Source organism: Lynx canadensis, chromosome A1 (assembly GCF_007474595.2).
Source record: "Lynx canadensis isolate LIC74 chromosome A1, mLynCan4.pri.v2, whole genome shotgun sequence".
Classification (NCBI taxonomy): domain Eukaryota; kingdom Metazoa; phylum Chordata; class Mammalia; order Carnivora; family Felidae; genus Lynx; species Lynx canadensis.
The window spans coordinates 234,215,631-234,230,743 of record NC_044303.2 but is presented as its reverse complement, the minus strand read 5'-3'; the positions used below and the strand labels follow the sequence as shown (position 1 = coordinate 234,230,743).

Sequence of the window (15,113 nt, the reverse complement as noted above, 5' to 3'; positions counted from 1 at the left end):
GATTTAACATTTCACGGGATACGGATCCCAGTGAAGACGCAAGCACCCTTCATGCCAGTGGCCCAGAATATAAACTGAGGCAGCTCATGTACAGTCAAGACACTGAGCTGAAGATTATCTGAAACATTGGATGTCACACCATCAAATTATATTCATGTGTATTTATTTCTGTCGCCATTTTGCATTATGTCCTCTGAGTTTTCAGAGTATTTTAGAGCAGCCACTCCTAGTATAATAGGAGGCTTTTCGTGTGCAGGGGAATTAAAATGTAAACCAGATACTCCTTTTATATCCACTTCCAAGATATAAAAGTTGGGGACATATGAAAACAGCAAATGCAAAAATATATCTTGTTAGTGATTTAATTAACAGTGTTCATTAATAGTGTTAGTTAATGATTTAAACCAACCATTGCAAGCTTGGATGGGTCAAGTGCTAGTTCAGGATGTAAGAATCAAATCTAAGTGTATTCTTGAGTCGAAAGCAAGTGGCCCCATGAGAGCATCGGAAGAAAGCCAGCAATGAGATAGACACCCAAAAAAGGTAGTCAGTGTTTTATCTTGTTCATTGGGGAGATGTGTGGAAACAAGAGAGGCCCCCTGAGCCAGATTTTGAGCATCGGGTCCATTCTAGTCTAATGTGTTGGAACCTTTTAGCTAAAAAGTGTAAAGACCTTAAAGTTCGTCTCTGCCTCTCAACAGTGGGCACTCTACGATGTCTGCTGGGTACCGTTGCAAACTTGTGTGTGGGGGTCTTTGCTATATCATAGTTGAGGTGTTTTGAATTGGGTTGGAAACTTCCAGAAGTGGCACTATGGTTCCTGATTTCCTGGAATGCACACAGAACATCTCAGATTTCTTTAAAATCGCCGGAAGGCTATAGGTTGTAACTACTGCCCCCTGGGAATCCTTGTCAAGTTTCTAAAGTGCTTCAATATACCAAAAAGCCTGATTATCCACGTTCAGATTTTCCTTAGGTGGAAAAGCACACGGGCCCCGCCCTCTGATTTCCTGGCCCCCATAAGGCTTCTGCAGCCCACTTCTCAGGTTTTCAGAATAGGAACTATCATTTGTGGTCCCACTGGAAATCCAAACCTCGTTCTAATTAAAATGACTTCTATCATTGTGCCTAAGTAGCCACATTAGTCATTTTCTGTTCCTAAGGAATCCAGTCTTCAGGGTGGGGGGGTGGGGTGTGGAACACAGTGTATATTTAAGGTTTCAAGCTGACTTTTTCTTAGACTAAATTGCTATAGAAAAGAAACAGAAGCGGAGGCTAGAGAAAGTATCTCCAGAGCAACTTTGCTGCCTTTGCGAGAATGCTTTTGGTCTTATGTAATGTCTGTCCTCTCAGCTTCGGTATAACCCAGCCAACCTTTCATGGCTCCTGGCCCCTCCCAGACCCAGCCTGTGGTCCCTCGAGGTCTTCAGGATCCCACACCCACCTTCCCAGGAGCATCATGAAACCCTGACACCCCCCACACCAGATGCTAGGGAGTCCGTAACTCGTCTGTTGTCTTAAAGAGAAAATCTCATTCATCAGTAGATGGACATTTAGGCTCTTTCCATAATTTGGCTGTTGTTGAAAGTGCTGCTATAAACATTGGGGTACAAGTGCCCCTGTGCGTCGGCACTCCTGTAAATTCCCAGCAGTGCTATTGCTGGGTCATAGGGTAGATCTATTTTTAATTTTTTGAGGAACCTCCACACTGTTTTCCAGAGCAGCTGCACCAGTTTGCATTCCCACCAACAGTGCAAGAGGGTTCCCGTTTCTCCACATCCTCTCCAGCATCTATAGTCTCCTGATTTGTTCATTTTGGCCACTCTGACTGGCGTGAGGTGATATCTGAGTGTGGATTTGATTTGTATTTCCCTGATGAGGAGCGACGTTGAGCATCTTTTCATGTGCCTGTTGGCCATCCGGATGTCTTCTTTAGAGAAATGTCTATTCATGTCTTCTGCCCATTTCTTAGCTGAATTATTTGTTTTTCAGGTGTGGAGTTTGGTGAGTTCTTTATAGATTTTGGATACTAGCCCTTTGTCCGATATGTGATTTGCAAATATCTTTTCCCACTCCATTGGTTGCCTTTTATTTTGTTCACTGTTTCCTTTGCAGTGCAGAAGCTTTTTATCTTCATGAGGTCCCAATAGTTCATTTTTGCTTTTAATTCCCTTGCCTTTGGAGATGTGTGGATAAAGAAATTGTGGTTTATATACACAATGGAATACTACTTGGCAAAGAGAAAGAATGAGATCTGGCCTTTTGTAGCAACGTGGATGGAACTGGAGACTGTTATGCTAAGTGAAATAAGTCATCCAGGGAAAGATGGGTACCATATGTTTTCACTCTTATGTGGATCCTGAGAAACTTAACAGAAGACCATGGGGGAGGGGAAGGAAAAAAAAAGTTAGAGAGGGAGGGAGCCAAACCATAAGAGACTCATAAAAACTGAGAATAAACTTAGGGTTGATGGGGGGTGGGAGGGAGAGGAAAGTGGGTGATGGGCATGGAGGAGGGCACCTGTTGGGACGAGCACTGGGTGTTGTATGGAAACCAATTTGACAATAAATTTCATATTTAAAAAGAGAGAGAGAGAAAAGCTCAGTGCTGGGAATGAACTGGTGCCTACCTCCTTTTCAAAGGAAGCCTGGATTTTGCCAAAGTGGTCAGGGAGACTAGGCTTGAGGACGTCTGTTCTTTCTGAACTTGAGTTAGATCAGTGAATGAGTCCCCCACCCCCACCCCCACCAGTGGTCAGCTGTAATCCTTGATCCAGAGGGAATCCAGATAAAATCAAGAAGGAATTCTTCTCATTCCCATAAGAGGTTCTTTGTACTGTGTAAACTATTCTGTAAGGGCTTTTTTCTCACCATCAATATCAAAGAAATTAAGGCAACCCAGGAAAGCTTTCAGCGTGCTTTCTATTCGACCCTCCCCATTCAGCCCAAAGCTGTGTGTGTCACAAATATTTCCTAGTGGTCATGGAGAGGTATGACATCCTCACTGCTCATTCTCTGGCCTCTTGAAAGCCTACCAGTTCTCTGAGGTGTTAGTATGATTTGCATTTATTTTTGGATTAAGTGCTGAGTTTGTGAAAGAAATGTTAATATCCTTAATATCTTTCTATGAACATACATTGACCTTTGGAAAACTTAAATGCCAGAGGCAATACTGATGCTTATACTACAGGGAAAAAATTTCTAAAAAATATTACTGGTATTGAACTCTCTGTATGAAGAATTAGAGTAAAATACTTTTATAAAGGAGGTTGAGCAAAGGTAAGCCTGACTGATCTTTTTCCTCCAAGAGCTCTACCTTTGTTACCCTCTCTTACACAGGAAATATAACACATGTAGCTGTACTGACCGGTCATTGTACAGCTGGGTTTGATAAAAAGGTAGAAGAAAGTGGGTGATGGGCATTGAGGAGGGTGCCTGTTGGGATGAGCACTGGGTGTTGTATGGAAACCAATTTGACAATAAATTTCATGTTAAAAAAAAAAAAAGGTAGAGACATAGCCTGTGGTCCCTCGGGGCTAAAAAAAAAATGGCCAAAGAATAAGAGTGATAATGAAATGCATTTTTTTTCCTTCTGATAGAAAAATGAGACAGGTATTTGTTCAGTGGCACAGTCTGAGAAAAATGTCAGGGAATTTATATGTTCTCACCGTTACTGCGAACGAGAAGCCCAGAGCACGGCTGTCTGTCCCTCACTCCCACCCTCCCTTGCCCTAGCCGCTCCCCCCAGTGCGTCCCCCCACCCCCATGTTCCCCTGCCACTGCTTGTCTTCTAGAAAGTTTCTCAGAAGCCCCACCAGCCCCTGCAGTGGGCTCTTCTTTGAGCGCCATGGGACTTAGGATCTGTGCCCCATAATTTAGCACTTGATTGTTTAACAACTTATTTGGCTCCTCCTCTCTCTCTCTCTCTCTCTCTCTCTGATGAGTGTAACTGTTGTCTCCCTTACATAGAGTAGTTTTTTTTTGAGATGAGAATTGTTTCCTACATTTGCTTTCTGTCTCCCAGGGAATCCAGCAGAGTTCCGCCCACTGAAACACTTTGATAAGCGGGCACTAAGTCAGCACTCGTGGACTCGTGTCATGTCCGTGCGGTTCCTTTCCACCATGTCCGCTCATGCAGCTCCATGTGGCCCCCTCCCATCCTCCCCAACACCGCTGGGACAGTTAGGCGTCCCCAGGTGTCCCGGTAATCTTCCCTTCCCCAGATGCCCTGGCGTGGGGACGGGTTCTGCATGTGCGTGGCTGTGCGAAGCATGGGTGGGTGGCCATCACCTTGCCACGCTGAAAGACCTCACGCGCACCATGATCCCTTGACTCTGATGTGCTTTGGGCTCTCTCCGCGGTTGGAAATAATCTCCTAACCTTCCCAGACCCAATCTACAGAGCCCCCCCCCCCATGTCACTACCAGCATCCCTCGCGCCTGCCAGGCAGGCTGCCCATTTCGTAATATCATTTGTGATCTTAGATGGAGAGATCACCAGTGAATCTGCTTCAACCCTGTTTTGCTCACTGTAGTACTTCAGGCACTTGAAATACAAGATAAATATTTAACATCTGTGGGCTGGAAGGAGTGTTGGGCGGCACCCAAATGCTCAGAAAACGTCTTGCCCTCATCCTCACCCCGATCGACTTCTTCTGAGTGCGCGGCTCTGAATTCAGCCACGGTCGCCCATCCCCGCTGCCAGCGAGGTCCCTCCTGGGTCCTCACCTGTCGGGTCTCCGCATGAGACCTTCATAGCATTTCAGAACCGTAAAACTTGAGAGCAGACAGGGAACCCAGAGATGACTTTGTCTGGCCTCACGTCTCGTGGGTGAGAGACACAGAACTGTGGAGGTGGCCTGTGCTCCCACCATGGCAAGCTTCTGCGCCCAGTCATTTCGAGGAAGAGTTTTCCTCCACAAAAAGTAATGCGGAAGCACACATCAGCAGATCTCTTGAGGACAGAAATGAAGACTTTGGAACAGGACCACGAGTGCGATAACTGTAAGACCAGCAGAAGTTTCCTGTCCTTGGGTAAGAACCCTCAGAATCAGTATAGACAGCCTCTGACGGGCAGGACCCCCATCAATAGCTACATGTCCAGTCTCATCACAGTTTACAAATAATATTACCTTCCATTACAATTGACGACTTGGTCTGTTAGGCATTGTGTGTTCCGGCTCATTTAGCCTCACAAGAGCCCTTGGAGGGAATGGCCATTCTACAGTTAGTACAACAGACCCTCACAGATGTTACACAGATTGCTCTGTGGTGGAGAGCAAGTAGGAGTCAGAATCAGAATTGGAGTCGATGCTTACAACCCTTACAATTAATTGGAAGGTGTGCGGAGAGAGTCCCTGGCAAACAAGCTCCCGGCACTAGGCAGGCATGTCCACGGTCATGGCCATGGCAGGCGTGGCACTGAGGTTGCCTTGCAGTGACTGCTAAGCATCCACTGGTCAAAATCACATTGGTAGGGACGCCCGGGGGGCTCAGTCGGTGGAGCGTCCGACTTCAGCTCCGGTCATGATCTCGCGGTTCATGAGTTCAAGCCCCACGCCGGGCTCTGTGCTGACAGCTCGGAGCCTGGATCCTGCTTCAGATTCTGTGTCTCCCTCTCTCTGCCCCTTCCCCGCTCATGCTCTGTCTCTCTCTGTCTCTCAAAGATGAATAAACATTAAAAAAAATTTTTTTTTTAATCACATTGGTAATTCACGGTAACCTCGCAGTGAACCTCATTCGTATTTTCCTCTGGTCTAGTTTCCGATATACATTATCCAGCTGTTGGCCCAGTTCATTTAAAACTGGAGCCTGGGAAAAGTACAGCTCCATCTCAAAAGACATTTGGTAAAATGGGGGGGGGAACGTTAATTTACGAGTGGATTCAGACTCTAACATATTCTAGTATGAAAGTACCTTTAATAATAATACTTTCCAAAATACATGAGAGCCCTTCGAATATGAAAACATGTTATTTTATCTGATAACCAAAACAATCCAGTTTAAGTAGAAACTAAAATGTAGAGCAAGAGATTCAAGTTTACATTTTCATAACAATCAGCAATAAAAGGAATAATACTTGTCATTGTCATAATACTAATAATAGTTTACTGCCAAATTTAACACGAAACTACCTGAGTGGACTTACAATTTTGTAATAAATACAAGAGAGTGACTGTAACCAAAAGTGCCACCAAAAAAAAAAAAAAAAAAAAACCAAAAAACAAAACAGAAGAAAAAAACCACCCTAAAAGCATCTTTTAGGACAAGTGTGCCAGATATAGTAAAGGAAAATGCCAGAGTGTGTCAGAAGAAATTTTTCTCTCAATGTGGTTGCGTTGTGCTTTGTGTAGCAAACATAATATGATGCCATCCCACCAACCTTGTTCCTAGCGGAAATGAAAGCACAAACATAAAGTCCATCCTGTGGAAGGAAAGTAGGTCACACACTGGCTGATAGAAAAGCTTTCTACCCAAAGGAGTGTTTTACCCTTGAAGTCTATTTTCTCCAATGTCAATAGAACTCTGCCAGCTTTCTTGTAGTTAGTATTCTCCCAGCGTCCTTTCCTTCCATCTTTTTATTCAGCTTTCCCTTGTCCGTAAGTGGGTTTTAGATGTTGTGTCTCTGGTAAACAACATCCAGGTGCATGTTACTTTCTCTGACCTAGCAGTCTCTCTCTTTTACCTGACAAGTATAATGCATTTACGTGTATTATAATTACTACTACCATCTTATTTTTTTATTTTTTTAAATCCATCATGTGTGTTCTCTGCCTGTACTTATTTTTCCTCTTCTCCTGCATTATCTTGGATCCATGGAATTTATTTATTCTCCTTTATTCCCTCTAGTGACTTGGAAGTCATCTATCCTGGTATTTTGTTTTTCCTGGTTAACTTAAAATGTGTAATGTACACGAGACTAACAGAACTCGTTAATATCTCCACCTTGTTGTTGAAGAATATTGTACTCTGCATCTGAATTCCATTCTTGAATAAAGAAGATGGAATAAGATGATAAGATTCTTGAAATTAGAAACTCAGTAGTTAGGCTGAAAAAAGTAAAGCAAGAGCCAAATAAATAACCTACAAAACAGCATAGAAAGATAAAGAGGGCAGGCCAGGTTTTTCTAAATTTAAACTGCTGTTGTCGTTCACTGCTATCGTTATTCTTGTTGTGTACCCATTTGACACCATTCTTCCTGAACACCATCCCTTCCTCCGGGATTCCATCTCCATATTCCCAAAGGATTGTTCCTTTTCTAATCTTTTCAGTGAGAGCCTGTGCATAATGTCTGCAACTTTTGTATTTAAAAAAAAAAAACAGTCGGGTTTCTCCTCATTGAATAATGGTTTATGATAAGCTGTCTAATATTTTGAAAAGATGAATCCATATTTCCCTGTGGTTGATGGACCGCGGAGAAATCTATAGTCAAATTACTGTTTCTTAGAAGGTGACACGTCTTCTCTCTGGTTGTTTTCGTGGGACTTGCTCCGTATCTGTCATGGGCCGTAGCTCCCTTGTGCTTAGGTAAAGGTGTACTTTCATCTTCCTGTTTGGAACTCAGTGGGTCGCCTCGGCCACAGAACTCGTGTTTTGCTCCAGGCCTGCAAGGCTGTTGCTCCGTCCTGGTCTTTTGTTCTGTTTTTCTCAAACTTTCATTACAAGTATATTGAATCTTTTCATTGTACCTTCTGTGCCTGAACGTCCCATTCATGTGTTTCATCGCTGCATTTCTGCGCTGTTTGATGGGGCATTTCCTCAGGCTGTCCTACCCCCTAGCACAGCTACTAAATTTTCCATTATCTGCATTTTCATCTCCTGAGAGTCTCTGTGGCTCATTTTTTCTCATAAGTGCTCATTCGTTGTGTACTCTGACCCATCTTCTAATTTCTTTGGTCTTATTCTGCAGGCTACTGCAGATTGATAGCATACCTGCAGGTCCTGTGATGCGAATTCTACTTTTTGTTGTGTCTGTTGATTCTTCCTCATACGGCCCTATGTCCTGTGTAGTTCATAATTTCTTTTTTATTGTGAGGTCATGTTCAGAGGGAATTATCCTTTAGCAAAAAGGGTACTTCTGCAGGAACCCCAAGGGCTCTCTCTGGTCTTTGACCCAATTGATAGCCCCTCAATTTGGGGCCCCACGATGAAGCTTATAATGTAATTTCAAATTCATCGCCCATATTTAGAGATGGAATTTATCACTGGAAGTGTGTTGATACTTCCCTCAACTAGTACATGGAGTTTTCTAGACTTTACGTGGAGGGAAGAGCATTCTGAGGCTTCTGGGATTTTTTGCTTGTTTTGTTTTTATTGAAGTATAATTAACATATACCATACAACATGTTGTGTTAGTTTTAGGTACTATATAATGACTCAACAGTTGTGTACAGGAATTCCACTACTGAGTATTTACCCAAAGAAAATGAAAACACTAATTCAAAAAGATACATGCAGGGGCGCCTGGGTGGCGCAGTCGGTTAAGCGTCCGACTTCAGCCAGGTCACGATCTCGCGGTCCGTGAGTTCGAGCCCCGCGTCAGGCTCTGGGCTGATGGCTCGGAGCCTGGAGCCTGTTTCCGATTCTGTGTCTCCCTCTCTCTCTGCCCCTCCCCTGTTCATGCTCTGTCTGTCTCTGTCCCAAAAATAAATAAAAATGTTAAAAAAAAAAAAAAAAAAAAAAAGAAACAAAAAGATACATGCACACCCTGAGGCTCCTGATTTTAGTCAGGGGTCTTGGCCTCAGCTGCCCCACCCTTGGCAAGCTCAAGGCAACCCCTTTTTTCCTCCTGCGGGCATCAGCCCCTAGGTGTTACAGCTTCTGTCCAGTCCTAGGACACTCCTAGGCCAACCCCCCAGCCTCAGTCCCTCTAGCACTGAGCTTCTTCTTTGCTTCTGGCCCCTGGAAATTTCTCTTCGGGTCCATTGTTAAGATAAAGAGTGTATTGAACAAGCATCCATCGAGTCCCTGCTCTTTGCTCAACACTGTACTGCTGTGGGGATACAAAGGCAGGTGTGGTGTGGTTCCCATCTACAACCAGCTCTCCATGTGGCCAGAGACAAACACGAACAGCGTCAAAGAGAACACAAGGTGGCTAGCCCGTGAGTGCCACACGGTGGATGGATGGCTGAGGAAAGTGGTTCACCCAGGGCATAGCAAGAAAAATGTTGATTTTATAAAGTATGATTGACTGAAATCAAGCAGCCTTTCTGTGGGAAACTCTCGTACAATTAATCAAAGTACACATGGCAGTCTCTGTAACACTAAATGTTGCAAGTAATTATTCCTGCAGCTGGTGGCCGCCATTCAAAAAGACAGTCATTGGCCAATTAAAACGCCAAAGTAGGTGTTCCTCTAGACAAATGCACGAAAGCACATGGGTATATGATAAACTTCACCACTTTTTCAGGCAAGATTCTAAGATGAGTTTTCTTTTTCTAATAATAAAAATTTGCTACTCCCCATTGTAATGTATTTGTAACTTTTCTAAATGTTTTTTTCATTTTATTAAACCTTAAGAGCATCATCTACTTCTTTTCATGTAACTGATTTTATTTTTTTAAAGGACACCGATGAAATTGTTAATGTGATCTGCTCTTATAATTATTATGTTCAATTAGGAGAAATTTTAAAGTGAGAGGTTACCAGTTGTTTCCAGTGCAAGAGATTCAGAGTGGAGGGGGAGGAAGAAGGAAGAGGGGGGTATATTTTTTTCCTGTGTTTTTCTTTAGGTTTATTTATTTTGAGAGAGAGAGAAAACACGAGTGGAGGAGGGGCTGAGAGAGGGAGAGAGAGAATCCCAAGCAGGCTCTGCACTGTCAGCCCGGAGCCAGACACAGGGCTTGAACTCATGAACCATGAGATCATGACCTGAGTGGAAGTCAGATGCTTAACTGACTCAGCCAGCCAGGTGCCCCTCCTGTTTTGTTTTGTCTTGTTTTAATCCAAACATATTATGAACACATTATTTTTCTGGGGAGAATCGTCTGCCTATACTGAGAGAAGAACGTCGATATTCATCCCATATGCCTTCTAGCAAACTGCACTGGCCATTGTCCCCAGCACCAACGCCATGATGGAGTTTCCATATGAATTGACATTCTTCCTCCTTTCACATCTCCCACGACAGTTGGTGCCAGTTCCACATTCACCAGTGGGTGGGTGTGGCATTAACAGTCAAGCACATTTCTGGAAGGCTCACAGTGAGCTCACTGTAAGCAGGAGGCCATCGTGTATGCAGTGGGATTCACTGATGGTCAACAAAGGGAGGACGCAGATTTGACGGAAGTTATGCCAGCCATTAAACCAGAGATCAAACGGGTAAAGCTGGGCTCTGAAGGGCACCTTCTGAATTAATGCCAAAATACTGTGGGAGATGGTATCGTTTATAATGTTTCATTACAATGGTGCCAATTTTGACACACTTGCTTTTCCACCGGGGACTGTACTTGAATAGTTAACCCAAAACAGGCACACTGAGCTCCTTTATCATGTCAGGAACGAAGTCGTGCTTTTTGTTCAGAGCTATAGTCGCATCAGTGGTCTCCTTTCCCGATCCTTCTACCTCAAGAACATCGTCTCTTTTCTCCTCCGCCCCGCCATCGGCATCCTCTGCTCCCCGCACATCTTCACTCTCCTCCCCCTCCTCTCTCTACACATCAGCTCAGGGCGCACGTCCCTGTCACCGGCTGTTTCCTGGTCCTTGCCACCAGCAATATTTTCCAATTTCCATATTTCTGAACAGTTTTCTTCACGTGGCCTCTACCTGGTGACAGGAATGAAGAAAGAAGGAGGCTGCTTGGAGGAAAAACCATAGTGGAAAGGGGGGGGAATGAGGTTTTATTGTTCGTATAGATGCAGAGCAAAGAGACACTTAGTCATTAAATGTCTCTGAGAATTATTATGTTTTCTTCATAAGCGTAACAATGGGAGCTAACACTTGGGAGTCCTGCCCCTGGTGCCTTATTATGTAGCTCATTTAACGTCCTACAAGACCAAGGAACCAGGTATTATTATTGTCCCCATTTTAGAGCTGGGGAGGCTGAGGCCAGAGAGGATGGTTCACCTGCAGAAAGTCTCTCGACTCTGGGGGTTTGCTCCTGGGCTCCTGGGCTGATTCTTACTGTCCTAACCACCTCTCATCCTGTCTTGCAGAATCCCATTCCATTGCTGTATCAGCATTTAACATACTGCAGTGCTTCTGTTTCTAAGACTGAAGCAGAAAGACTCTGAAAGACGTAGAGAAATAAAAGTGCTGTCTATTCGTGCTACTGAGGATTCTCTGTTACGCGGTTTATTGATGTTACATCAGCTTTGCCATTATATTAACTTAGTGGTACGAGTCAGAAAGGTACAGTCTGTTGGCCTTTTTTTTTTTTAAATTTTTGAAATCAGGGCACCTGGGTGACTCAGTCAGTCAAGTGTCCGACTTCGGCTCAGGTCATGATCTCACAGTTCGTGGGTTTGAGCCCCACGTCAGCCTCTGTGCTGACAGCTCGGAGCCTGGAGCCTGCTTCGGATTCTTTGTCTCCCTCTCTCTCTGTCCCTCCCCTGCTGGTGCTCTGTCTCTTTCTCCCTCTGTCAAAAATAAACATTAAATTTTTTTTTTTAATTTTTGAAATCATAACCTTTTTCTAGTGTTTTCAGGACACGTTAGCCATAGGGCCACAGCCCCTTTCGCATGAAGGTTAAAGTGGAGATCCCTAGAGACCGTTTTGTACAGCTTGTCAGGTCAGGTGACATCTGTCGATCCCAGCAGCGCCTGGCACAGGCAGTTTGTTACCCACGCCTTAGAACTCTCCCCGCCTCCATCCTGCCACCACCTGGACAAAGGTCTGAATTACAGTGGCCCCTCTGGAAAGGTGGCCTTAAGGCTGAGGCGAGTTCAACCCCTAAAGTCCCACGGAGCAGAGTCTGGCCCCCAGCAGATGATGAGGGAACATTGGCTGCCATCCCATAAATACCTCAATTCCTTCTTGTATCGAAAGCATTTCTCCCAACACCCACACTCGCTGCCGCATTATTCGCAGTAGCCGGAAGTCAGAGGCAACGCAGTGACCATCCACGGATGAGTGGATAAATAAAATGCGGTATGTGCCTAGAGTGGAACGTTATTCAGCCTTCCAAAAACAAGGAAATCTGGTCACCCGTGACAACGCGGACGAACCTGGAGATGATGCTGAGTGAAATAAGCCAGTCACAAAAAGACAAATGCTGCACGCTTCCACCTTTGGTAGGTGCCCAGAGTCGTCAGACTTTTAGAGACGGAAAGTAAGACGGTGGTCGCCGGAGGCAAGGGGAAGGAGAGAGGGGAGTTCTTCAGTGGCTATAGACTCTAGTTGTGCGAGATGAAAAGTTACAGAGACGTACTACGCAGCACTGTGAATATAGTTAACGCCGCTGACCCGTGTGCTGAAAAACGGGTAAGAGGGAAAAGGTTACGTTAGGTAATTTTTAGCACCATCAAAACTTTGGAAAAGAGGGTCTCCATGTGGAAAGTCCCCGGAGGGCAGGATAAGGTAAAGCCATCACGAAGACACATGCCTGAGAACAGTGGGTGTTGCCTTTGGAGGTAAGGACATCAATTTGCTTGGTAGCCAACTGAGCCAACTGGATCGTGACTAGCTACCTGCCGATCTGTCTCCCATGTGAATGGGCCGAATTGTGATCATTGTTTTATCATGGCTGTGACCTGAGACCTGCCACGTTCCCCCGAGTGGTTTAATCAACTGACTTAGTTTTCTTTTATCAGAGGGGTTTTTTTCATGTTTATTTAATTTTAAGAGAGAGAGAGAGAGAGGGAGGGAGAGCACGAGCAGGGTTGGGGTGCAGAGAGAGAGGGGGACACAGAATCCGAAGCAAGCTCCAGACTCTGAGCTGTCAGTACAGAGCCTGACGTGGGACTCTGACTCGTGAACTGGGAGATCATGACCTGAGCTGAAGTCAGACGCTTCACCAACGGAGCCACCCAGGCGCCCTGAGTTTTTTGTTTGGGTTGTTTTTAAACGTAATTTCAGGACATACAAGCACATTCTGAATTTATCGCAGAAACTTAACTAATTTGTTCTTTATTTGTCACCATGATGCTCACATAGTTGGAGGAAGGTTTGTGACCTGGGATGGGCCCCCAGCGGAGACCAGCGCCTCCCTGTTTGTTCTGGGAAAAGTACCGATCCCTTTTGTGGTTTTAAACATCATAAAGAAACGTGACGCGTTTCCTTTCCTGTCTCCTCCCAGCAATGCAGCAAGAAGGCCTCTGCCTCTCTCCTGTGGCTGCTGAAGTCGTCCAGCATCATCGCGGACCGGCCCTGGCCGCGGGTCTCCCTCACGGTCCTCACCACCGCCATCATCCTGACCATGGCCGTGTTCAACATGGTGAGTCAGGGCTCCCGCCAGGCACGGCCTTCTTTGCCTCCGATGCCTGACTCGGTGGGACTTTCAGACCTGGACCGGGGCTCCGTGCTGACACCAGTTACTGCCTGTTAAATTCAACATCCGTCCACCCTCAGCGTCACTAAGGCCAAGGGTGCTTTCTGCAGGAGCCACCGGGGAGAGGGTGGTACCTTCCGGCAGCTTCCCACGGCCCTGCTAGCTACAGAAAGGGCACTGACTGTCGGTGGGGTAATCACCGAGGGATGACAGAACCATCTAGACACAGAGAGTGCCGTGGGAGAGGTATCCTGCTCTGGAGTCTCACAGGCCTGATCGCAGCACTGGCCCCCCACTTATCCGGCTGTGCGATTTTATAGGGTTGCTCCATTTCCACTTCCCGAAAATGAGTTCTGACACCGCCCCACCGGGGCAAGTGAGCTGGTGTTCCTCCTGATGTGGGGCTGGGGGCGAGCGGTCGAGAAAGAATTCTTGAGACATTTTTGGTGCAAAGGGGTGCTTTCATTACAGCATGGGGACAGGCCCCGTGGGCAGGGAGAGCTGCGCTTGTGTTTGTGAACAGTGACTGACTAAATACTCCTTAGTTAGTGGGGCTGGGGAGAGCGTAAGTCTCTGTGGAATTTGGAAACAAGGCTTCTGGGACCTTGAGGGGCTAGCTGCTATTATAAGGCAAGGTTATTTACTACTGCCTAGTAAAACATTAGTCCTGAGACCCTCCAGATGTCTATCAGTGGGCCGTACATTTGGAAGGTAATTGCTAACGTATGTCTTAGCAGAGGAGGGAGGGTTAGGGTGATCAGAGTGAAGGTACCCTCACTAGAGCAGAGCTATTGTGGTAAAACATCGAGGGAAGTCCTTGCGGGAGCTGTAGGAGGGTTCCAATCTGTATGCCCCAGGAATCCTACCTGGAAACTCAAGTGACAGCAAAGTCCCACCCTTGTCTCTTTTTCTCCCGTCACTATCACGCTTAGGACAGAACCCGGTGCTTTGTACATATTTAACCAGTGGTCGCTCTCACTGTATCGATGGTACCATGACTCGTATATCCCTTAAAACAGACACGTAGGTAATCCACACCCATGGCGATGCATCCTTCTTATTCTGACATCGTCACCAGCAACCATGAGGCGTTAAGATACCTCGTATTTGGGCTATTTTACTAGCTGTTGGAACTACAGGGCATACGTACAGCCCTCGCCTTCCAGAAAGCAGAAAATCAGGCTGAGGAAGCACACCGGATATATTAAATAATAAAGACATAGTTTTTGGGGCTTAGCATCCCTTTGGCATAAAAATATCTGTTGGGCATAACCACGTGCCTGGCGTGTTACTAAATGCTCGGAGCCTAAAAACTGTGACCCGCCTTCGGGAGCTCACGGTGCCGTCCCCGAGACCGACAGCTGGCTAAGCCCATGTGAATCGGAGACTCCACCAGCGAGGCGTGTGGAGAGGTGTCAAGGAGGGAGGTCAAGGCCGGCTGGACTGAACCCTGGCGGATGGGCAGGCGGGCTCACCAGAAGGGAAGGAACGGTGAGCAGGAAGGAAGACGCTGGGCATCTGGGACATTTACGTGATGCGGTAGCGAAGGGGCTGAGGCTGAAGGGGACCTTGGGCACTTCCTTGACATCAGTTCTGCCATCATGCTGCAGAACAGGCCACTGGCTCCTTCTGACGCACGCGGGGGGTTCAGGGGAAGCTGATGCCAGCGGGAGGCCAGCCGGGGGC

General features: G+C 45.9%; 1 protein-coding gene across 1 annotated transcript in view; it reads left to right on the top strand.

Annotated features, from left to right (window-relative positions):
- The window catches only part of ADCY2 (adenylate cyclase 2), a 404,823-nt gene that overhangs the window by 324,572 nt on the left and 65,138 nt on the right, over positions 1–15,113 (top strand). Inside the window, 1 exon segment of the mRNA XM_030332755.1 lies at positions 13,236–13,373. Coding sequence (XP_030188615.1) covers positions 13,236–13,373 — 138 coding nt within the window.